Consider the following 25,202-nt stretch of genomic DNA (forward strand, 5'->3'; position numbering starts at 1 on the left):
AATAAAATTAGCCTTCACTGGTAAACGGTTACTAATATTAGTGTCGTGTCAAACCATGGCATCTTTTATCATGCAATTAGCCCCTCAGATTGAGCTGAGGCAGGCCTCTTTAAGGAATATTTAGGAAGAAAATTAATATGAATAAATTATTTCAGCCAAAGTGAAACCTGGATTGGTGCACCAGGAAGCTCAGAAAAGGCCTAATTCAGTCAAGCCCTCCAATGATCACCTGCCTGGGGCCTCCACGGGCATGCTGCCAGATAAGACAGTGTGTTGCCTACAGGATAATGCACCATGGGGGAGAATTCTAGAACTTACGAAAAGGAAAGCGATTACAGACCAAATAACCTTGCATATCTCAGAGCAGGTGAGCTCTATCCCCAGGGCTCAGTTCAATTCCACGCAATCCTGAGGGAGGGAGGTACTCACGCCCACAACTACCTGCTAAACTCCAGCAGACTCCAAGAAAACCTCTGAATAACTCTTCCCTACCTTCTAGAACCAAAGAGGGGATAAGAACCTCAATACCCCAGAGAAGTGAAGAAAAGGAAAAAAAGGCGAGTTCCCCTAGGGACCTTGACCCCACGCACTCTGGGCTTGACGCCGCCCTGAGAAACGCGTTCCCCCACTCTACTCTCCTACGGTTCCTTCGGTGACCTTCTGTTCCTACTGCCTTGGGGGAAAGCAAGGAGCACACCACCGCCATTGCCCCCATCCCCCGGGGAAGGTGTCTTTCTCAGCTGAAAGCCGCAAAGGGAGGAAGAAAAAAGGTTGCTCCTCCCCAACCCACCCGCCTCACAGCTCCTGGGTGCAGACACGACGGGGGAAAGGGAAGAGGAAAGCAATGGGAGGTGACAGCCCTACACAGGCCTAGGCGAGGAGATTCTAGCTCCGGAAGAAACGCGGGAGAATTCTCCCCCCTCACCCCAACCTACCCAAATGAATGAACTGAATAAAACGGGGGGGAGGGGGGTGTTACTATGCGCAGTTCTTGCCACCCAGGAAGCGAAGACAGAAAAGCCCTCCATCCCAGGACTGGCCTCGCTGCCCTTCGCACCCTGACTCTCGCCCTTTCCATCCAAACCTCACACCATTTAACCCTTTCCTCCCAAGACAGCGCCCCCATTCTCCATCTACCACAGACACCAATACCCCCCCCCACCTCCGATAGTGCTTTCTGCTTGGGCCCAGACCCCAGCTTTTTCCTCCTTACCACCCCTTCCACAGCCCTCACCAGCCCCGGCCGAGCCGCACCTGGAGATGCTCCTGAAAACGAATTGGCAGAATCTGGGCCATGGCGCTGTCGGGGGTATGGTCTCCTCCTGTCACTGGGGCTGCGGGGCAGTGGCTGCCCGGACTCTCCAAGGGAGAGGAGGAGAAAGGGGAGGGGGTGGGCTGGGCTCGGCAAGATACTCTCCGGGGACGCAGGAAACTGGCAGGCAGACGAAAGAGCTCGGGTCGGGGGCGGAGGCTCCAGGGTCCGCGAGAGCCGCAATGGCGGAACCGGGCGCAGCGCAGACTCCGGAAACGGCTGAGCCCTGCGGAGGGATCCGGCGACAGCACTCTGCCCAAGCCTCCTCACTCCCTCCGCCTTATGTACCCCTCCACGGAGCGTCGCGGTGCAACGAGCGCAGGAATTCGGGACGCAGTGCGCTCAAGGCTTCGCTTATTGCGGCGGCCCGAGGGGAACTAGAGGGAGCGGAGGGACTACTTTTTCGGACTCATCACTTTGCTTAGTCTCCTGCTTTTCTTTCCCTCCTCTCCCCCCCCTTTTTTTTGCATTTTGCCACATCATGCGACTAGGGGCGGGCGACGTCACTTCCGTTGGCGCTTTAGGTCCCACCCACGTACTTCCGGGTGCACGTGACGCTGGTCGGGAAGGTCGGCTGATAGCTCTCAGAGTGCAGGACGGGTTCTGGGGGAATGTGGCGTCTCCTGGGAACGCGGGGTCTGTTGGGCCGCCGTGAGGAATGGTGGCGCTGCGTGTTTCCCCTGGGGCCCTGCCTACTTACACCGACTGCCCTTAGGAAGAGCGCGGAGCGTGGGCAGAAGGGCCCAGCCTCCCGCCCTCCCGTGACTCAGGGAAACGGCCTCCCCGCAGAGCGCTCTCCCGGCGCTGGCTGCGGCACTCCTTCCCCGCCTAGTTTCGTAGGGTGGGTGTTCGCTTACATCCCAGGGAGGGGGCAAGGAATTGGGGCTTAAAATCCTCCCTGCCCTTACGAACGCCCTTCCGACGGTTGGAAAGCTGACGCTTGGATTCCAACTAGAACTAGCAGTCTCTCCGGGTGTTCCTTAAGTAATTGGCTCACCGGACAGGGAGGTATCTCAAGCTGGCCTTGTAGCTTTTCTATGCGTTTCTGCGGACATTTTGGCGGACATGCATGTCGGTCTAGCTTAGTAATATATTTGTCTGGTGTTAAAGGGTTTGAGTCTCATAAATACGCGAAAGAACTGGACCAGAATTGTGGTCACATCAAGTAATTAATGAGTCAGATCTGGACAACTGGGTTAAGGGTGGTTTGTAAGACCTTCGGTGTGACTAATGCACACTCGGAGAAAGGGATTAATTTACTGGCCCGGCCACCTCTCCTTTCCTTGCAAATTAGCAGTGTTTGGGAATGTAAGCGTTTAAAAGCCGGAGCGTGTCGTGACTTTTAACAGCATTAATGTATCTAAGATATTCATTATGGATTAATAACCTTCCCAGCACTTTCTTGCTAAATTATAAGCTGCAATATTTCATAATAGCACAAATACAATAAAAGACAAAAGAATTTAGTTCTGCGCCTTCCATCTTTCTAAGAGGTGATTCTTTTTCAAAAAAAAAAGTCTTGAAAAACTCAGGTATACAATGATTATTTTTAGTGCCCTTTCCAGTTAAACATAAACTCCTGTTAGGTATACAGTAATTTTGTTTGTTAGGCAGTTTTGCCTGGAGAAGTTTGCTTAATCATTTAAATTGCTTTTAATGTATTCCCCAAAATATGTATCACATACTAAGGATGAGAGAAGAATCTTTGGCAGATGAGAGAGAGAAGGTTCTGCAGAGAAGAGTGAATATTTATGTTTGGAAAAATCTCATTTTGTTTGATTAAACTAAATACTTGAAGATGTTCTGTATTCTGCAACATTTGAAATGACCTTTCTAATACCAACTTTAATAGCTGCTTTCAGTCCTTTCTGGAAGTAGACAAAATCTAAATTAAAAATTGAAAGGAGTTTTTATTACAGTAAAAGCACTAGTTTAATTAAGTAACATTTCCAATCTTAGAATCTGGGATACAAGAGTTATATCATGAAAGAGCCATGGAAACTTTATTTATAACCGTCTTGCGTTTTCATACAGACCTGTAATTTTAAGTATATTTAGAATCCCCAAAGCAATTGATTTTGGCTTGGATATTTGGTGTGGAATAGCTAACCAAAAGTGTGCCGAGGTTCTGTTAAAGTGACTTGCTGTGTCATCACACACAGAAATCTAATACATACATTATCTTCAGAAATCAGTTGGAGAAAAGAAAAATAGATTACAATATACCAGCTCATTTTGAACAGTATATCCTTCAGATCAATAAATCCAAAATTTTTAAGATTAAAAAAAAAAAAAGAAAAAGGTCCAGGTGATAAGAATTAGACCAAACCTGTGGCTTTTAAAGATCAGTAATTTTGGCTGAGGTACTAAGAGAGAAGTATGCTGTTCTTGCTAATGATGCAGAAGCAGAGGGAAAAAGACTGTCAGTCACTGGTTTAGTAGCCCCAAAGGCTGAGTCACTGTTAACAGTTACCTGAGCAGTAACTGAATGACTTGAAGGTACTACCTTAAGTTAGAAGATAACCTAGTAAATCAGGGAAAAATTGCTGGCTTTTTCCCCCCTTTGATAAAGTCTTTTAATAAGACCACTGCTATAAATGTATCATCATCCTGGCTTCTGGTTTCAGAAAATATTTTAGTAAGATAGCCATGTTTATAAAATAAATGGTTAAGTTCTTTTAATTTGAAGCTATTTTTTAGCAGAATGTTCAATAGTAGGGTCACAGCAAGTGCCATTAGCAAAAACTGTGTTGGTCATGTGCTATTTTGAGGAGTGCCAAGTTTCTTAAAACCTACACAGGGAACCTTTATTGTGCCCCTATTTTATATTTTATGCCAGTAACTATGATATATACATAAATACCTCCAATGATAATGACACCTCAGAAAAACTTTTCATTGTCCGTGATTCAGATTCCTCTGTAGTTCATCTTCAAGCAGCCCCAGAATTAAGGCCCCTGCCTTTAACTTGACCTCTTCAACACAGCATGAGCTAGTTGCATTGCAAAAGTCACAAAGTAAAGGCAGTTCTCAAACATTAAGAAATTAATTTTCAAGCAGACTTTAAACCTAACCTGCTGTACCTAACAAATATTTAAAATTCAGATTTTAATGAAACAAAACAGGATATACTTGAGCCTTACCCAAGTAAGATAAGTGGTTTTGACATTTAAACAGCAGCTTTGAAACATCTCACCCCCCTAGGGCCCCTGATAAGAATCCCAGCAGGATTAGGTAAAGAGCAGCACATATCAAACGCCCCAGTAAGTGGCTCAGGTATTACTCAACCTACAGTGCCCACTTTATTCTGGGCCTGTGCAAGGCACTGAGTATAGGCAAAGCTCACCCCAAAAGAAACACAAGGCAAGGAAAAAATTTTTCATAGCCTTTTTCAGAATGAAATGGGCCTGAAATTATACTTAATCATTCACTCAGGCTTGTCCTAAACCTGTAATTTATATAGACAAGTTTTATAATGTATCATGGATGGCAATAAGATCTAGTGAATCTTTATTGTGTGTCAGGATTGAACATGTGCCAAGTGAATAGCCCTGTGGAAATACAATCTGGAGTCTGGTCATATTATATAATCCCCTCCCGTGTTTTCTAAGGTTAAATCAGATCCCCGCAGAGGAATGAAGTGGCTTAAAAGTCATTTCAGGAAAGTTGATTCAATATAGTGATACACGGGGCACTGTGGACAGAAAAACACAGAGTATTAACCCTGCTAATCAATGACGACTCAGATGCCACATCATAACATCCCTTTCATATCCAAAAACAAAATCAAAAGAAGCTTGAAAGTGGAGGGGCAGGGTGTGGAAATGATTATTATAGGCTAATTGTTTTCTCCTTTTTAAATATGTAGAACTGTCTCTCTCCACTTCCTACAGTTTTTACTGTCCTCAATCCAAAGCAAGGCATGACCCACAAACATGTTCTCTTAGCAATCTTAAAACTCTGTCACACTTCACGGATAGTTCTACCAGTAGCAATGTACACATGCAGACTTGTTAACCATAGTCAACTCTTCCTCAGAATAGTTAAGGGCTTAGATTTGGTAAACAAAGTTTTCATTAATTCAGTAACAGTTTCAAGGAAGTATAATTTAATCAACAAACACTTTTCAATACAATGAAAATTTAATACTCAAAATCTTTTGAAAAGGCTTTCTAAAAAAATGTGTTCTATGGGGAAAGCAAATCTAAATCTTAAAAAAAACCCAGGCCCTGGCCGAGTGGCTCAGTTGTTTGTAGCATCGTCCCAAACACATCAATTCCTGGTCAAGGCACATTGGGGAGGCAACCAATTGATGTTTCTCACATCCATGTTTCTCTCTTAAAAAAGGGGGGGGGAGGTGCAGCTCAGGTTCATCACTGTGTAGTTTTTGTGTAGTTCTGCAAATGTAGCCTGATCTGAATATGCACCAAATTTAGGACACACTAGAAATTACTTTTTTAAAAATGCCTTACTTCAGAGCAGCACCAGACCCAGGATGGCGGCCAGCAGGCGGCTGATGAAGGAGCTGGAAGAAATCCGCAAATGTGGAATGAAAAACTTCCGTAACATCCAGGTTGATGAAGCTAATGTATTGACTTGGCAGGGGCTTATTGTTCCTGACAACCCTCCATATGATAAGGGGGCCTTCAGAATCGAAATCAACTTTCCAGCAGAATACCCATTCAAACCACCGAAGATCACGTTTAAAACAAAGATCTATCACCCCAACATTGACGAAAAGGGACAGGTCTGTCTGCCAGTAATTAGTGCTGAAAACTGGAAGCCAGCGACGAAAACTGACCAAGTAATCCAGTCCCTCATAGCACTGGTGAACGACCCCCAGCCTGAGCACCCCCTTAGGGCAGACCTAGCTGAAGAATACTCTAAAGACCGTAAAAAATTCTGTAAGAATGCTGAAGAGTTTACAAAGAAATATGGGGAAAAGCGACCTATGGACTAAAATCTGCCATGACTGATTCCAGCAAGTGTGAGCAGACACCCAGCAAAGCAGGACTCTCTGGAAAACTGACACAGGCCACCACCTGGCGCTTGCTTGTGGCAGTTGCAGCTACTAACTTTCTACAGTTTTCTTAATCAAAAGTGGTCTTAGGTAACCTGTAAAGGAGTATTAAAAATTTAAGATGTTCTAAAAAATAAAAATAAAATAAAAATGCCTTACTTCAGTGTGTCATGACTGATAAAAATGGGTTATGTAAAACAAACCAACAACCTGACTTTAATGTTGGACAGTATACAACCATGCTACTACTCCATCCATAACACTTCAGTAATTAAAAATATGTAGCATTCCTATGAGCCCACCTCATTTATTTAAATTTTCTTTTTCTTTCCTGAGCCAACCCTGTTAGCACCAAAAGATATGAGGTTAGATCTACCAGCCACTCAAATATAAACCTAATAAAGACTATCTAGCTAACCATCAGATCAGATATAGAGGAGAGATTACACTCCTCATTATTGAGGAGGGCTTAAAAATTCCATTTCTTGAAAGGGAACTAAATGGACTGGGAGACGGGCACACAATGGCAGGCAGTCTCTAAGTGCTGCACGCTATAAAAGGATAACCCCAGTCCAAGCCGACTTTCACATTTTTTCTATCTGCAAGTATGAGTGGCACTCAAATTATTTTTCATTTGATCTACTTAGTGTTAATTCAAGTTACAGACTAGAAACTGCAAAACCCTTCAAAAAAAGCCCTTCTCAAAGTGACACACAATCTTTCATGGCTTAACTCTGATTCTTTTCCCCAACCACACAAATTGTCTTCTTTTTGTTGCAGTCTAAGTCCTACTTTTCCTTAAAAACTCAGTTTAAAATCTATTTACCCTACTTCTTAAGCTAGTAACATTTACTGACTGTACCACCTATTCATTTTGCAGCCTAGGCTAACTTACGTTGTTAATAATCACACCTGGAGTTAGCACAACAAACTGGGTGCCAGGTTATATTTTGGGTTAGTCCATCACATTTCCTATGTTTTAGATGAGAACCAAGTAAAATCAGATTAAGAAACATACAGAGATTTCATCTGAACAAGTAATACGATTCTTTTCTTTGAAAAATTTCCAATAGCTTCACAAGAGAGTCTTACATTATTCATATTGTAAGGTTAAAGGAACAGCTAACAAGCAATACATATTACTTTGAAAATCTTTGGGAGAATAAAGATTAAAATTTTAATTTACTGATTTACATTATGCTCAATCCCATCAGCTCTGCTATGAAGAAAAAGTAAAAACCAGGAGTCCTAGTCCTAGATATTTCATGAAATTAAAATCTTTTCTTGTAAATTTTAATTGAAATATTTTAAAAGATCTTTTCTTTCAAATGAAATCATTTTAATTAGAATAGGTATGTGAAAAGTTGCTCCTCTGGATTAGAGTGCAAGTTGTAAAAATAAGAAATCTAAAGTATTTCCTAACGTGAAAATTATATGAAAAATTTCACTGTCCATAAAGTTTTGTTAGAACACAGACATACCCACTTGTTTATGTATTATCCATGACTGCTTTTATAGTACAACAGCAGAGTAGCTACAACAGACTGTATGGCCCAAAAGCTTAAAATATTTACTATCTGGTCTTAAATTCAAGTGAGCTGCCCAGCCAGCATGGCTCAGTGGTTAAGCATCAACCTATGATCCAGGAGATCACCGTTGGATTCCTGGTCAGGGCACATGCCACGGCGTTGTGGGCTCGATCCCAAGCAGTGGGTGTGCAGGACGCAGACGATCAGTGCCTCTCATCACTGATGTTTCTCTCTCTCTCTCCTTTCCTCTCCCCTCTCTGAAATCAATAAAAATATATTTCAAAAAATAATTCAAATGAGCTGATTTTATTTCCTGTACACAATTTCAATATAAGAGTTGAATATATAAGTATGTAAATTAACATAATAATGAGGCACCTGTTTTGGTCTATCATTAAAAGAATATTTTTGAGGAACTACAAGGCTGCAATAAGACAGGTACTTTTTAACATTGCTGTTAGGAATGTAAACAGGTTCGTCTGTTCTGCAAAGCAGTTTAGGAAGATCACTTTCACTGCTGTAAAGAATTCAACCATAAGAACATATCACAAGTTATTCAACCATTTTCCTATTGATAGCTATATGCATTGTTTTCAATATTTTACTATTAGAAACAATGGCACATATAACGTTTTCATGAATGCTGTGTTTAAGATTTTTATGTATTTAACACAAATCATCAACTGATACTTTATGGGAGTCACATTTTATGAGGAATAGAGTATTTTATATAATCTCTGAGCTCTCAGGATATAAATCTAAAGGTGGGCTTGCTGGGTCACAGGTTATGCACATCTTCAACTTTATTAGATATTGCCGAAAACATTCTTTAAAATAAAAGCAATTTATTCTATGTCAAACACTTTCCAGACACATTACTGTTGCCAATCTGATGGAAAAGAATGGCATCTCACTGTTATTTTCAACTGCATTTCCCTAATTACTGGTAAGATTCAGTATCTTATTTATTGACCATTCATATTTCTTCTTTTATGAAATGAATGAACAGATCCTTTGCCCAATTTTCTATAACATTTGTTTTCATTTGTTTCTTTTTGTTTTATTTAGTAATTTAAAGGAGAATCCTCATTTTTTTAAGAACTGTTTCATAACCACCACCTTTCCTCCAAGGCTCCTTCCACCTTCTTAACTAGATCCAGTACTATTCCTTATACGTACTACTACTCTTACAGCCCTTTCAATGGAAATAAATTCCTCTTATCAACACCACTGCCACAATACACCTTAAAGCTGTAGTGATGTCATTCCCCTCCAATAAATTCACATATAGTACAAAAATGTCCAAATTCCATAATATGGCTTTCAAAGCCTGCCATAACCTGTTCTCTACTAACATTTTCAGCCTTTTACTCTCCTATATATACTCTATGCACCAAATAAACTGGACTATTTGCCATCTCTCTCGAATATCCCCTGGGCTTTCTAATTCTCTGTCTTGATCTATGCTCTTCCTAGCACCCATCTGTTTATCAGAAATAATTCTTCAAGGAAAGCTCTTCCTTATAATATAACAACAAATAAATATAGGAATTAGGGGGGAAAAATCACTGTTTTGTAACCATAAAAATAAAACTGATTCAGGCAAGAATCATAAGTTGATGATAAATCCAGAGGGTGATAATTTATGAGGAATAGGCTATTTCACATCTCAAAGTATCCCTCCCCCAAGGTACTTATTAATTATAAGAGTAACTAAACTGAAGAAATAAAAAAACACCCTAACCAAGTAAAGTTAGTATCAATAAGGGGCAAATACCATGTGCTTCCAAATGTGATGTCTTAAGAGAAATGCAAATTGAGAACATTCTATAAAATAACCTGTACTATTTTAAAATGTCAAAAATTTTATTCAAAAATGTTAGGTATAACAAAAGAAAAAGAGGAAAGAAAATGTTAAATGTAAAAGGCAAAGAAAGACTAAGGACTTGTTTCAGATTAAAAGAAATTAAATATAATACATGATTCTTGACTAAGTCCTGAACTGGGGAAATCATTATAAAGGACATTATTAAGAGAATTAATGAAATTTGCAGATGGACAATATATTTAGAGCGTGTGCTTAACCTCCTGAATATGTGCTTAATTTACAGAAATGAAAGACCTTTCATTCTAAGAATCCACATACACCCCTACCACATCGAAGGAGTGCACTGAAACATACACCTGAGAAGAGGAACGGAGAGGCCTAATGTGCTTAAACACTGGAGTACTGAAGATTAAAATGAACAAGTTAATGCTGGGCATGTTCAGAGAAACCATCACCACTCACCTTACTTCAAGAACAAACACATGGATTTAGGTCCTCATGTGATTTTTCAATAAAGACTTCAAGTTTCTAATATTGAACAGAAAACTATTTAGATGCCAAAGGAAATAAGGGCAATAGTGTTAGTTATCTCTAAAAAAAAATCAGATTCTTAGTTTCTAGCAAAAATTCTAAAAACACACATTATACTGCCTTTTGAATTTTAAATACATTAATAGCTTTATTTAACAAACAATGAGTGACTACTATGTGCAAAGCACTGTGTTAGGTGCCATGAAAGATACAAAGATGAAAAGGACATAGTCCCTGCCCACAAGGAGCGTATAATCTAGTGGAAGAGAGACACACACAAATAACTAGAACAAGGCAGTAAACAGCGAGGTGGGCAAGTGTGGGATGTGGCCTGAGTGTGACATTAATTAGCCTCACAATTCCAATTGGAAACACTGGTGATGTAAGGTTGGCTGCTTTGAAAATCCCATCTCAAGATCGGCATACTAGATATTGAACTGGTCCTACCCAAGCAGCTGGAAGCAAGGGAGTAGGCCAGGTAGAAGGGCTGTTTGAAACACTGTCACACCTGCATACATGGTGCTGATACAAGCATGTAGGGACAGCTACAAAAAGACCATATATACATAAATATGTGTGTGTGTGTGTGTGTGTATATCTCATCTGTCCTTTGGTTAATGGCTATAGCTACTGTTTTAAACAATATACTTTTATATAAAAAGGAATTTGCATAATCCCAGAAAAATCAATTTAAAGATTAATATTAATTCAACAAAGAATCTTGCCGTAGGCAATTTTCTTATTTACTAATTAAGTTTTTTCTCTCTCTATAAAGCTCTTTAGCAAATAAACAGACATCTAAGTATTGCTGAGTAAAAACCTCTTATGAAGGCTATGGTCACAAACCTGATATACTATTCTAATAGCAACAAGAAGGCCTTAAAGAGATTTAAGGAAAATAATTTTTAATGCTTCAATGCAAATGGAATACACGGTGATTACATAAAATTCAATGTCCTTTGAAAATATCTCATCAACAGCATTTGATACCAGTTAAGGACAGCAAAATTGCAGTGAGAAAAATATCACATGTATTGTCTTTCATTGGTTTCATATATCATTGCCTATGACTACGGCAACCCAATCTTTTCTTTGAAAATTCCATTCATTGGTATTAATGAGCTCTGATTTGCTTTTAGCTCATATGCTAATAACAGCTGCTGACCACTTCCTCTTGGTAGTGCTGTCTTACATAAATGGCAAAGTAGAAGCACATTTCTTGGCTGCTTTTCCTACTTCCTGAGTTGGAGGGTTCACTGCTTAGCCTGTTTCCTTCAGTGTGTCACCGTGATCCTGGGACCTCTGTTGCTTTCTCTCAAGGAAACGAGCACGTGCATCTGATATGGATTTATCGTCATTTCTCCTTTGCATTTTCTTTAGGACTTCTTTTGATACCCCATCTGAAAACATTATATAAATTAATCCAGTAAAACTTTTAGTTTTCAGTGCTAGAAATGTTAAGAGAAAGAGATGGCCTGATTTTTCAATGTTTAAGGGGGACATTAAATGAAATTCAGCCTTTCAAAAGAAACTACGTAGTCTATGGTTAAAAAATAAGAGCACGGAGGCCTAAGTAATCAGAAAAATTGACTCTATTCAAGCATTTATACACTAGTTATACATTGCAACAAAACACCTACTGTATAATGTTACTAAAAAGACTCTTCTATCATCTTGGGCAAAATCCCTCCCCATTCCATTTCTCAGTGATGTTAAATGAGGATAATATAACTGGCTCCATCCATCAGCTTCAGAAAGCGTTACTGAAATGAAAAGCTTTTTGTATGTGTGAGCTAAGAATTAAGCTTTCTGTCCTAGTTCAGTACCACACTGTTTTGTGCCTCCCAACTAGGGACCTAACATTTCACGGGGGGAAAAAGATGTTATAATTCACAAAATTTTATAAACCAAATAAAAATAGTAAAGTGCTCCTGGGAAGCAGTATGGCCTAACAGTTAAGAGTACAGGCCAGAGTCAGGTTTTTGGATTCAGAATCCAGATTCACCAATTATGAGCTTTGGGATTTTCAGCAAATTGTTGTACCCTGCTAGATACTTCTTCATGTATAAAGTGAGGATGTGTACTTACCTTACAGTTATTATGAAAATTCAATGGGGTAATGCAAGTTTTTAGCATATGGTAAAAGCTCAATATATGTTCCTGTTAATAATGTTGTTGGACAGAGGGGTTAAGAAAAACAAGATTAACTGGAAGGAAAGAATGAAGTCACAATAACTAAGTCTGAGACTCATGATAATTCTTTGCTTTCTAAGGAGACAAAGCCAGAATCCAAGTCCTATAACAATATTTCTGTAATTATGTAAGAATTTGGGCATTTGTTTCTTGGACTTGCATCATTAGAACAAGTGATACACTCACCCTTTAGATGTTTTACATTTTCCTTATTTGTCCACCTCCTTCTTGCATCTTCTCTTGCTTCATGCCGGGCAACACTGCTCAAATCATGTGCGTTAAATTCATGCAACTTGGGTAACAAGTCTCTCACCCATTCATAACGAATTGGACACACAATTCTTGCGTAGACTTTGGTGGTAACTAATACCTCATGAAAAATGATCCATTCAAGTTTGGTTTCCTGTTCGTGAAGCTACACAAAAGAGTTCATTTAAAGGTGATAACTCAATAAACTACCTTATTCCACATTAGTCCAGCCAAATATTAGCTGCCCAAACTCTTCTGAATGAAACCCTATACGCTTCAAACAGGAAGCATAGACCAACCCAACACATTTACAGCTCTATGTAATATAGATATATTATAAATTTAACCTCAAAGCGAAAAGTAGAAGACATTTGTATATCACGTAATCCTACACCTTTACAAGTTTCTTCTCTTTATTAAAAATAAGGTACTTACTGCTGAGGAAGGATGAATGTGAACTGGGCTTCCACGCCCATCCATTGTGCAAAATGTTCTCCCAACAGATCTAAAAACCAAAAAGCCAACAGATAACACAGTAAAACAAAGACATAAGTAGAGCATTAAGTCAAACAATGAATTATATTATGTTCTGCTGCAAAGAGCACTACAAACAGGTTTAAGTTTATTCAACTGTCACTATTACTTCTCTAACAATTCATCTTAAACTAATGATACAATTAAACAGTCATTTAAGTATAAACACTGTGGGTTAATAAGTAGTAATATTAACAATAATACTGTATTTGTGCTTTAGAGTTTCCAAAATACTTTCACAATAAAGGCTCAAAACAACCTATGAGTTTTGAGCGCCAAGCACTTTAAAGTCAAAAGTGAGATTTCAAAAAATTAATTAGCCTTTTAAAGGTCACAGAGCTAATGTACGGTAAGAGCAAGTCCCAATCATAGGTCTTCTGACTTAAACACAGTGTTATTTATATCTCTTTCTAAAAGTATAAATGATTTTCACTATTCTAAAATCTGACAATTAGAACATTTCCTGAATTTTTCTAATTCATGGTCTTAATTTCAAATCATTATCCTCTTCTATACTTCTCTACATAAATGTCATTCCAAAAACTTGTCAAGCCCAGCCAGCATGGCTCAGCTGTTGAGCATCCAACTATGATCCAATGATCCAGATCGAGGTTTGATTCCAGGTCAGGGCACAAGCCCAGGTTACAGGATCGATCCCCCAGGGGGAAGGGTGCAGAAGGCAGCTGATCAATGGCTCTCTCATCATTTGTTTATATATCTGTATAGTACAGTATATATCTGTACAGTACAAAAATATTTACTTGAACCACAGGAGGGTTAGTTGCCAACCTTATGCCCCCATCATTTCCAAATACCTGAGTGTGCATTTCCTAAAACCAAGGACATTCTTCTACATAATCATAATACATCCGACAAAACCAGGGAATTAGCACTGATACATTGCTGACATTTAATCCTCAGCCCTCACTAAAGTTTTATCAAATGTTCTAATAATATCTTTTAGAGCAAAAGGATCCAGTGAAAAAATCATGTACTGCTTTTACTTTTCAGGTTCCCTTGGTCTCCTTTATTCTGGAGTACTTGCCTAGTCTTTCTTTGACCTTCACAAGCCTAACTCCTTTAAAGATTATAGGCTAGTTATATTGCAGTCTGTTCCTCGGTGTGAGTTTGTCTGTTTCAGAATGATTAGATTCAGGTTATGCATTTTGGGCAGGAATATCACAGAAATGATGCTGTGTTTTCATTATATTCTATCAGGAAAAACATGACTTTGATTTGTTTCATAAATGACAATGTTCACTTTGATTATTGTTTGACTTATGTAGCATCTGCCAGCACTTTCCACTGAAAAGTTACTTCTCCCTTTGTAATTAACAAGAATTTTGTAGAGATGCTCAACTCTGTCAATACTTCCATTTGCCACTAAACTTTTTTTTTTTTTTTTAAATACATCTTTATTGATTTCAGAGAGAAGAAAGGAGAGAGAGAAACACCAATGATGAGAGTGTCATTGATCGGCTCCAGCCTGCAACTTGGGCATGTGCTCTGACCAGGAGTTGAACCCCAATCGCCTGGATCCTAGGTCGATGCTCAACCGCTGAGCCACGCCCAGCTGGGTGCCACTAAACTTTTAATTTATTCACTTACCAATTTATATGATTATAGAACCATGACTTCACATCTTATTTGGTGGGTTATATAATCCATTACTATAATTTATTTTGATGCTCAAAATGTCGCATATTTGATCAGCTGGAACCTATTCAAGCTGGTTCCTGTGTACTTCTGACATGGCCTCAACCTTCATTGATCCTTTCTTTGCCTATTGGCAAAATAAGACGTTCTGGGCTCAGCTTGTATTTTCCAGCCCTATTTCTTGAAAGAGGTGTGAGTCCTTCACTGGCAGATGATTTTTCCAAGTCAAGATCTGGGCATTATGGTGTCATTGCTCCCAGTCCATCTCAGAGGTAGGGTATATATGTATATAAATGTTTACATACATACCAATACATGCTTTATATGTATTCACAGTAACATCTATTTTTATTCCCATATCGATCTATCCATCCAATTCTATTAAAAAACATAAGTTCACAATACCCTGAAGCTCCAATCCAACACCACAGAGCTCATTCTCATTTTCTCCCTTTCAGTATTTCCAACTCTCTTCACTATTACCCTTAATATATTTAATTATGTGATTAATTCCTCTGTATATAATGAATCTCCCGTCACCAACAGTGTTCCCCTTTCCTTACAAAGATGCCCTCCTCACTCTGACACTCAATACTGAACAATTCCCATCTGAGTGCTTTCTCCATCCTGCTCAAGCCCTAACACCACACCAACCTACCCTTCAGAGATGCCATCCTCAAACTTTTGGCTTTCACACCCCACACAGAGCCACCCCTCTGCAACAAAAGCCTTGTCACTAAACTTAGGCACTGATAACCATGCTGGACAGCTGTCCTTCAGACTCCCCTCCAGCCCCACTTGAGCTCCAATATTTCACTCTGAGCCATTGCAGTTCTCCCTATATAAGTCACAATTATGAAAAGGGTTACTTTAATAGCTGTCATCATAATCACAGAGCTTAAATCAAATCATCAACCTTTAATATTAAATAGTTCACTATTGTACTCAAATATAGTAGCATGTCTTTATCCATCTTTCAAGCTCATATTGCTTACCTTCGAGCTACATTTTTAAAATAGCCTGCACAAAGACATCTTCGCAGTACTTCATGTTTAGGGCCTTCAAAGGTCTCTCTTGGGAAATCACTTTGCTATAGAAAGAATATATACACAGTGGTGAATCTCACAGAACAATTTAAAATATTATTTTGAGAAATCCATATTTCTAAAGATTCTGTTTCTGGCCAATATGGAGTAAGAGGGACCATATTTACCCTTCTGCTGAAAACAACCAAAATATGCACAAAACTTACGAAATAATGATTTCCAAAATAATGTATTTTTATCAAGCAATAAGGAATAATGATCTCCGAGAAATAAAGGGAGAGTCCCAAACAATATGAACCCAAATAGGCCCACACCAAGACACATCATAATTAAAATGGTAAAGGTTAAAGACAAAGAATCTTAAAAGCAGCAAGAGAAACAGTTACCTACAAGGGAGCTCCCATAAGACTGTCAGCTGATTTCTCAACAGAAACATTTCAAGACAGAAGGGACTGGCATAAAATAATCAAAGTGATGAAAAGCAAGGGCCTACAACTAAGACTATTTTACCCAGCAAGGCTATCATTTAAAATTGATAGAGAAATAGAGAGCTTCACAGATTAAAAAAAAAAAAAAAAAGCTGTATCAATTTGTTACTACCAATGGGTGGCTCAGTTGGTTGGAGCATTGCCCCATACACCAAAAGGTTGTAGGTTCAATTCCTGGTCAGGGCACATACCTAGGTTTCCAATTTAATCCCCTGTTGGGGTGCACAGGGGAGGCAACTGATCTATGTTTCTCTCTTACATCAATGTATGTCTCTCTCTCTCTCTCTCTCTCTCTCTCAAATCAGTTTTAAAAAAAACCCACATATCCTTGGGTGAAGATTTAGAAAAAAAAAATGTTAAAGGGTCTTCTTTAAGAAGAAGAAAAAGAATAAAAGAGGAACATAGTTAAAAGAATAAAATGACAAAAAATACATATCTATTAATAATCACTTTAAATGCAAATGACTTAAATGCTCCAATCAAAAGATATAGGATAGCTGAATGGATAAGAAAACACACCCATATATATGCTGTCTACAAGAAACCCACCTCAGAATGAAAAATACACAGTAAAAGTAAAGGGATGCTAAAAGATACTTCTTGCAAATGGAAATTAAAAAATGCTGGGGTAGCAATACTTAATATCTGACAAAACAGACTTTATAACAAAGGCTATATAAGAGACAAAGAAGGACACTTTATAATGATAAAGGGAGCAACCCAACAAGATATGATTTTACTAACCAATGTCACCCCAATAAATTCATTAAAAGTAAATAAATAAAGGGAAATAAATGAAGTAAACCAACAACTGCCCCAGCTTAGTCAACCTTGAAAGAGATTCTGGATCAAGGTACAGAGAAGGAAAAGCCCAAGAGGAATCCGGAGAACTCCCTGAGTTAAAGAGACAGAGCTGAAAGTCCAGGAAGACCAAAATGATGAGAGCACAGGCAGAGTTCAGGAGAGAAGAGGCCTGCAAAGAGAATTCCAGAGATCTGCGTTCAGCTGAGTACTGATTAGCACATGAATGTGAGGAAACTACCTAAGGCAAGGTAAAGGACCTCCTAGAAGGATGAGAGATTACAAAGGATGGTGCTCACACAGGGTTAGGAAGGTGCCTGTTACTACAAGCCAGGCTAGAACATCTCATAATTTATATGGTTTTGGGTACTCAGAGGGTCTTGCCCAAATGCTACTCAAAAAAAAAAAAAAAAAGACCAAAATAGCAATCACCTGTTTAAGCTTCCTGATTAATTCTCGAAGCTGAGCTTCAACACGAAATGCAGAAAATAAGCACCTCCAATGAATCCAATGTTTTTGGCACCAGGAAGCTGGAGCTCCACTGTAAAACAAAAATACTAGTATCTTGAAAATATCTTCTATAAGTGAAAGACAGTCTAGCATCCTCATTTCTATAAAAAACTAAATCCCAAAAGCGACTGTCAGCTCTTTTATGAGACCTGTCCAATTACTGAAAAAGCACTTTAAGGAATTTGAAAAAACAAATTAATGCAGGTGCCTCTGAGTGAATTAAAAATTATTTATAAATGGATCTTTATACACATATGCCTTAACAAATATCCAATCGTTTTCTCATCCAAGCTACTTACACAGAACCAATATTCTATAAGGTCCTTTTCAGGAAAGGTTTAGGAAGAGGAGAAAAAACTAATATAATATAAATGTCTACTAAGTAACAGTCACTTGACATAAATAAGTCTCACTAATGTTCACACAAATCCCTGAAGGCCACCCTGACCAAACCTGTCAAAGTCACACGGTAAGCACATATTGGAGCTATATTTCAAACGGGCAGTTTCCAGTACATACGACTCACATACCTGGATCTGCATTGCTCGAAAATGACAGCTAGCGTTGCAAAGTCATTAAACCCTCCAGCTTTAGCTGCCAGTTCTCGATGTCTCTGCTCTGCCTCCTTCTGGTACTCTGGATCAACTAAAATGACAGTGGCACAGGCAATTCAGTTATACTTTGCATCAAGTGCCTACATTCGCTTTGTTTATTCAAGCTCATTAAAGCCTGTCTCACCCTCTGGGGTGGAATAAGGTGGAGCTATTTTAACTTTTGGGGGGGGTTCCTAATTACTCCCACAACTCCTTTTCTTCTCTTAACCACACTTTGGAGATTTCATCAGATACAGCAACATTACTTCTCCCAAACTTTAAAACAGTATTTAATATTTATTTTTTTAATTCATTTTTATAAGAGTAACTCATGCTCACAGTAAAAAAAATTACATAAGCCCTGGCCGGTTTGGCTCGGTGGTTAGAGCGCCAGCAGGTAGACTGAAGGGTCGAGGGTTCCATTCCAGCCAAGGGCACGTATCTCGGTCGCAGGTTTGATTCCCGGCCCTGGTCAGGGCATGTACAGGAGGCAACCAATCGATGTGACCCTCTCACATCGCTGTTTCCCTCTCTCTCTCCATCTCTCTCTGAAAAGCAATGGAAAAAATATCCTCAGGTGAGGATTAAAAAAAAATTACGTAAAAGTTTAATGTTCTCCACTTTGTCATCTTACCCATAAACCAATCCTCAAGGCTAACCACTGTTAACTGGTGTGTGCCCTTTGAGATATTTTCTATGTATATACAAGAATATGTACATAGTGATTTATTTTAACATAAATAGGATGTATGTTCTGACTTCCTTTATTTAATGACAGCTTCATGTCAGTACACACAGTATTCATTCTCAAAAACAGCTACCTTGTATTCTCCAGGGATATAAGAAACAACACAATTTAAGTAGTCCCTATTTATTCAACTCCTGGTTATGGCAATTAGACAGGATGACCAAATATACAAAACTAAACTACAAACTTTTTACTTTTCTTTTTTAACTTTATATCAAAGTATGCATGACATGCGTTCAGAAAACTACACAGGTCATAAGTACACAGCTCAATGAAAGTTCACAAACATACCATACTAACGTACCCAACACCCCAATCAACAAACAGAATCACCAACATCCCAGAAGCCCTCTTTTTGCTCTTTTCCTAATAATGACCTGTACCCCTCCACAAGGGCAACATATCCTGCCTTTTAATCCTCAAAAAGGGTCTGGCCCGTTTTTAAACTTCGTATAAATATACTTTATGTGTCTTGTTTCTTTTGCTCAATGTTTTGTCCTTGAGATGCATCTGTTACCCACTCAGGACTGATGTGCTCTCTGACTGCCCAAGTTCCCTACATAACACTTTACCCAGGTGACGTTTCTTTCAGAGTCCCATCTTTCAAAATTTCCTAGGGCTCCTTCCTTCAGTGTTCCACATAAGACCACAATTCCTACTCCTTCGGTACACCCATCACAGTTAGATTTACCAGAGGCACCAAGATGCCCGGTTCCAGGAAGCAGCACTTACATAGACTACACTGTGAATCTCCACAGCAGCAGTTCCTGGTTATTAGGAGGAAGGCAATCTGATTAAAGAAAACGCTCAGGAAGATATAAAGCCTTCCATCCTGTTACCTAGGTAACAACTGAAGGAAGCAGCTAGAGACAACAGGAGAGAGGGTAACAGTCAAGTTGGAGACCGTATCACAGAGTTTGTGCAGTCCCAGCAAGTTTATCCTCTGACTAAGCAATAGTTTGACTGTCCATCTTCAAGGACTTAACCAGTAGATTTGTCATTTTCTTTAATTTATCTTTCCCCAGATGAAATTCTATTATCCGTTTTACCTCATGCAACTAGGTAGATGCTATTGAGGCAAAAACTATAAATAAAACGCTAAAGCAGCAAAACAAGGTTACATCAGCTAAACTCCCTTTGGGAAGATAATTCAATATTTTTCTATACAGCAATAAATCAGAAAACAAAACCATTACACAGAAAGGATTTCACCCACGGTCCTCAGACCTGAAGTGGGAAAATAAGGCTGTAAGTATCACATACAAATCAAGTACAGTACTCTTCATTTGCAAAAATATCACAATTAAAATAAAAAATGCTCTATGGGGACGATCCAGGCAGGGTAGCCAGTGAAGAGCAGGTTCACCCTCACCAAAAAACTAACAAGCCTTTAAGTAAATATTGAACTCCAGTTATATATATAGGGTTGCCTTTCACATGGTATAGCTTAGCAATTCTGAAACTACTTTTGAATATTCTAGGGAAAATTAACAATTTCAGTATGGACTCTGGATTAGATAATATTCTATCAATGTTAAATTTCCTAATTTTGGTAACTTTACTTCGGTTAAATAAGAGATTACCCTTGTTCTAGGTAAATACACATGTAAATATTTTGTGGTAAGGGAGCACAATATTTCCAATTTACTCTCAAATGATTCAGAAAAAGAAAATGTATATTTATAAATACATATGTATACATATACATAGAATAATTAAGCAAATGCGGCAAAAATGTAATAACTGCTGAAACTAGATAGAAGGTACAAAGGAATTCCTTTCATATGCTTTTTTTTTTTCATTGATTTTTTGAGAGAGAAACATAAACTTGTTCCACTTATTTATGCATTCATTGGCTGATTCTTATATGTGCTCTGACCAGGGATCGAACCTGCAACCTTGGTCTATCAGGATGATGCTCTAACCAAGTAAGCTACCCAGCCAGGGCCTGTCATATTCTTTCAACAGTTCTGTAAGTTTAAAATTGTATTACAAGCCCTGGTCAGTGTAACTCAGTTGGTTGGGCGACATCCCATGCAACCAGGGGACTGTTGGTTAGATTCCTGGTGAGGGCACATGCCTAGGTTGCAGGCTCAATCCCCAGTCAGGGGTGTGCAGGAGGCAGCCAATTAATGTCTCCCTCTCACATTGATAGTTCTCTCTCCCTCTCCCTTTCTCTCTCTAAAAAAAATCAATAAAATTTTTTTAAAAGTATTACAAAATGTTACCAACAAAAAACTGCAGCTAACACCAGGCTGGCTTCATCTATTTAAATATTCAAACAAGAAAAAACATTTCCTTTTTCTGGCCTTACAAGACTATTAGAATTAGATCACCTTAATCCAACTCCCTGGTTTTACAAATGAAAAATCGTGACCCCCACCAGAAGAAAGCAAAGCTGACATGTGACAAATTAAGTTGTGTCCCATACTGACACACCAAGAAAAAAAGGAGAAGTTTAAAGACATGAAAACAAAACAATTCTCTAAGGATACAAGGGCCAAACTACTATTTCTCTGGATTCTTGGGGGGAAAAAGGTTAATATATTACTAACGTACTATAACAGGGCAAAGGTTCACCATACTATCTTCCTTTACCAATGAAAGGAAATTAACCTCAGCCAGGAACATTAGATACTCCCTACTTCAAACAACTAAGTTAAAGGGTAACAAAATGTAAAAACAGTCTGTTCTCAGTCTCATGTCCCACAGGGCTAGGTATATGGTAATCAAAAAACGCTCACTGATGGTGCACACACAATACAATATACAGATGATGTGTTATAGAATTGTATGCTTGAAACCTGTATCATTTTATTAATCAAAGTCACCAAAAAATTCAATAAAAATTTTTTTAAAATAATATAAATAAATAAAATGCTCAGTGAAATACTGGAGATCTAAATAAATGGAGAGATATTCCATGCACATGGATAGGAAGACAATACTGTCAAGGTGTCAGTTCTTTCCAACTTGATCTATAGATTCAATGAATCCCAATTAAAGTCCTAGCGTTATTTTGTGACTATCAACAAGCTGATTCTAAAGTTTATACAGAAACAGGAAAGACCCAGATTAGCCAAACAGGGAAAAAGCAAAGTCAGAAATTGACCCTATCCAACTTCAAAAGTAACTATAAAGATCCAGTAATTAAGACGGTGCAGTAATGCCCGGCTTGCATGGTTCAGTGGTTGAGCGTTGACCTATGAACCAGGAGGTTACAGTTCAATTCCTAGTCAGGGTACATGGCCGGGGTGCAGGCTTGATCCCCAGTAGTGGGTGTGCAGGAGGCAGCTGATCAATGATTTTCTCCCTCTCCCTTCCTCTCTCTGAAATCCATAAAAACATATTTAGAGGATAAAAAAGACAGTGCAGTATTGACAGAATAGAAAAATAGACCAATGGAAGAGAATACAAGACACTGAAACAGACCCTCACAGATACAGTCAAATGACCTTTAACAAAGGAGCAGAAGCATTTCAATGGAGAAAGGATAGTCTTTTGAACAAATGGGGCTGGAACAAATGGACATCCAACTCCCAGAAGATAACATAGGAGAAAATCTAGATGACCTTGGGTACGGTGATGAATTTTTAGATAAAACACCATGACCCATGCAAGAAATAATTTATAAGCTGAATGTCATCAAAATTAAAAACTTCTGCTCTGCAAAAGATGTCAAAAAAACAGGAAGATAATCCACAGAATGGGAGAAATATTTGCAAAAAGTATATTTGATAAAGGACAGTTATCCAAAATATACAAAGAATTCTTAAAACTCAACAATAAGAGGCACCCTGGCCAGGTAGCTGACTTGGTTAGAGCATCAGCCTGATACACCTAGGTTGCAAGTTCAATCACTGTTCAAGACACATACAAGAATCAACCAATGAATGCATAAATGGAACAATAAATCAGTGTTTCTCTCTATCCCCTCTTCCCCTCTCTTTAAAATCAATAAATATTTTTTAAAAACCTCAACAGCAAGAAAACAAACAACCCAATTTAAAAAGACCTGAACAGACTCCAAAGATTACAAATGGCAAAAAGCATATGAAAAGATGGTGAACGTCGTATGTCACCAGAGAAGACAAATTAAAACAATGAGATACCACTTCACACCTTAGGATGATCAAAATCCAAAACACTGGTAATACCAAATGTTGGTGAAGTTGTGGAGCAACAGGAATTCTAGACTCATTGCTGGCAGGAATGCAAAATGGTACAGACCTTTGGTCTGGAAGATAGTTTGGCAATTTCTTGTAAATCTAAACATATTCTTATTATACTATTCAGCAATGAGTTGAAAACCTATGCCTACACAAAAAGCTGCACATAGATGTTTATAGCAGTTTTATTCATAATTGCCAAAACCTGAAAGCAACCAAGATGCCCTTCAATAGGTGAATGGATAAACGAATTCCATACAATGGAATATTATTCAGCAATAAAAAGAAATGAGCTATCCTGCCAAAAAAACGACACGGAGAAACCTTAAATGTACATTGCTAAGTTAAAGAAGCCAATCTGAAAAGGCTACCTACTACATGATTCCAACTATATGGCATTTGGAAAAGGCAAAACTATGGAGACAGTAAAAGATTAATGGTTGCTAGGGGTTTGGGGTAAGGGATGTAGGGATGAATAGGTGGAGCACAGGAAATGTTTAAGGCAGTGACACTATTCTGTATAATATTGTAATGGTGGATAGGTGTCATTATAGATTTGTTAAAACCCACAGAACATAAAACACAAACAGTGATCCCTTTAATTAATAATAATGTATCAATATTGGCTCATCAATTGTAACAAATGCACTAGAGTAACAAAAGATGTTAATGATAGAGGAAATTGTATGTATCTGTACTTTCCTTCAATATTTCTATAAACCTAAAACCTATAAACCTATAAACCTAAAACCTATAAACCTAAAGAATTAAGTCTATTAATTATTTTTTATTGATTTTTAGAGAGAGGGAGGGAGGGAGGAAGGAGGAGAGAGAGAAACATCGACTTATTGTTTCACTTATACATTAATTGGTTGATTATTTTTTTCTTAAAGATTTTTTATTGATTTTGAAAGAGGAAAGCTAGAAGGAGAGAGAGAAACATTGATGTGAGAGTGAAACATGGATTGGCTGCTTCCTGCACACCTCCTATCCTAGGGATCAAGCTGGGAATCGAACCAGCAACCTTTCAGTGCCTGGAATGACACCCAACTAACTAAACCACACTGGCCAGGGCTTTTGGTTGATTCTCGTATGTGCCCTGATTGGGGATCAAACTCAAAACCTTGGCATATCAGGATGATGCTCTAACCAACTAAACTACTTGGCCAGGGTTAGAGTCTACTAATTAAAAAGTAAACCTCTTCAATAAACTTCTTACCAGGTCTAATGAAGACATTTTCCACAGACAACATTGCTGCTATTGGAAGTAGTAGATCTTCACAGTCCAGAGAAGCAGCCTTTATTACTGCACATGTCAGATGAGGAGGGAGAGGAAATTCCACCATAGACAAACCCAATCTGGTCACATGGCCACTCCTTAATTGAAAGAAAAGTTCTTAAGTCTTTCTACCTTGGGAGAGTACAAATGAAATGTTCATCACTGAGAATAAATCAGATACAGATTACCTTAAATCACCCCCAGAAATTCAATTCAATGTAAGAAACATGATATGCTGTGGTCATTGATAAGAGAAACATAAAAATAATAAGTTCCTTGCTGTCAAGGGCCAATGCATCCAAAAAATGAAACAATGATGCAGAATAAAGTAGTATAAAAAAAAGACACAAAGTTCTATAGAAACAGAGAGGATGTCCTTGAAGTAATGAGCGAATGATAATTACCAAATCTTTCCCCTTCATGCCATCATGAGAACAAGGACTCTGGCTCTTATTATTTTGATGTACCCAGTATAATGTCTGGCACTGAAATAGTACTCAGAAATTACTTGTTAAATAGTTCCAATATTAAACAAAATTAGTTTTATGGTATAATTTGTAAATTCAAAATTGTTGCGAAGAAAGACTGAGGACAATTTCTAATTTCAGGTAAAATAATTCCTTCAATTAAAACAAATCATTTTCTACTTATAAAGTATTAAGAATCCTATTTTAAAAAGAGATTAACATCTGTTGGGGTAAGGTTTTTTGGGATGG

At 38.4% G+C, this 25,202-nt stretch overlaps 2 protein-coding genes and 1 pseudogene across 3 annotated transcripts in view; 1 reads left to right on the forward strand and 2 right to left on the reverse strand.

The window, feature by feature from the left end:
* Window positions 1-1,363, reverse strand: part of CLTC (clathrin heavy chain) — a 58,994-nt gene extending 57,631 nt beyond the window's left edge. For both annotated transcript variants that reach the window (XM_016203806.2, XM_016203801.2), the window contains exon 1: window positions 1,255-1,363. In XM_016203806.2, the coding sequence (XP_016059292.1) occupies window positions 1,255-1,296 (42 nt within the window). In that variant the 5' untranslated portion in view covers window positions 1,297-1,363. The remainder of the gene's footprint in view (window positions 1-1,254) is intronic.
* Window positions 1,364-5,807: 4,444 nt separating this feature from the next.
* On the forward strand, window positions 5,808-6,448 carry LOC107530978 (ubiquitin-conjugating enzyme E2 L3 pseudogene; annotated as a pseudogene).
* Window positions 6,449-10,341: 3,893 nt separating this feature from the next.
* DHX40 (DEAH-box helicase 40) overlaps window positions 10,342-25,202 on the reverse strand; it is a 31,849-nt gene continuing 16,988 nt past the window's right edge. Inside the window, exons 12-18 of the mRNA XM_016203815.2 lie at window positions 24,427-24,584; window positions 18,228-18,342; window positions 17,620-17,728; window positions 15,848-15,942; window positions 13,098-13,167; window positions 12,600-12,828; window positions 10,342-11,620 (exon numbers count right to left, since the gene is read on the reverse strand). Coding sequence (XP_016059301.1) covers window positions 11,481-11,620; window positions 12,600-12,828; window positions 13,098-13,167; window positions 15,848-15,942; window positions 17,620-17,728; window positions 18,228-18,342; window positions 24,427-24,584 — 916 coding nt within the window. The 3' untranslated portion in view covers window positions 10,342-11,480. The remainder of the gene's footprint in view (window positions 11,621-12,599; window positions 12,829-13,097; window positions 13,168-15,847; window positions 15,943-17,619; window positions 17,729-18,227; window positions 18,343-24,426; window positions 24,585-25,202) is intronic.

Source organism: Miniopterus natalensis, chromosome 17 (assembly GCF_054644295.1).
Source record: "Miniopterus natalensis isolate mMinNat1 chromosome 17, mMinNat1.hap1, whole genome shotgun sequence".
NCBI lineage: Eukaryota > Metazoa > Chordata > Mammalia > Chiroptera > Miniopteridae > Miniopterus > Miniopterus natalensis.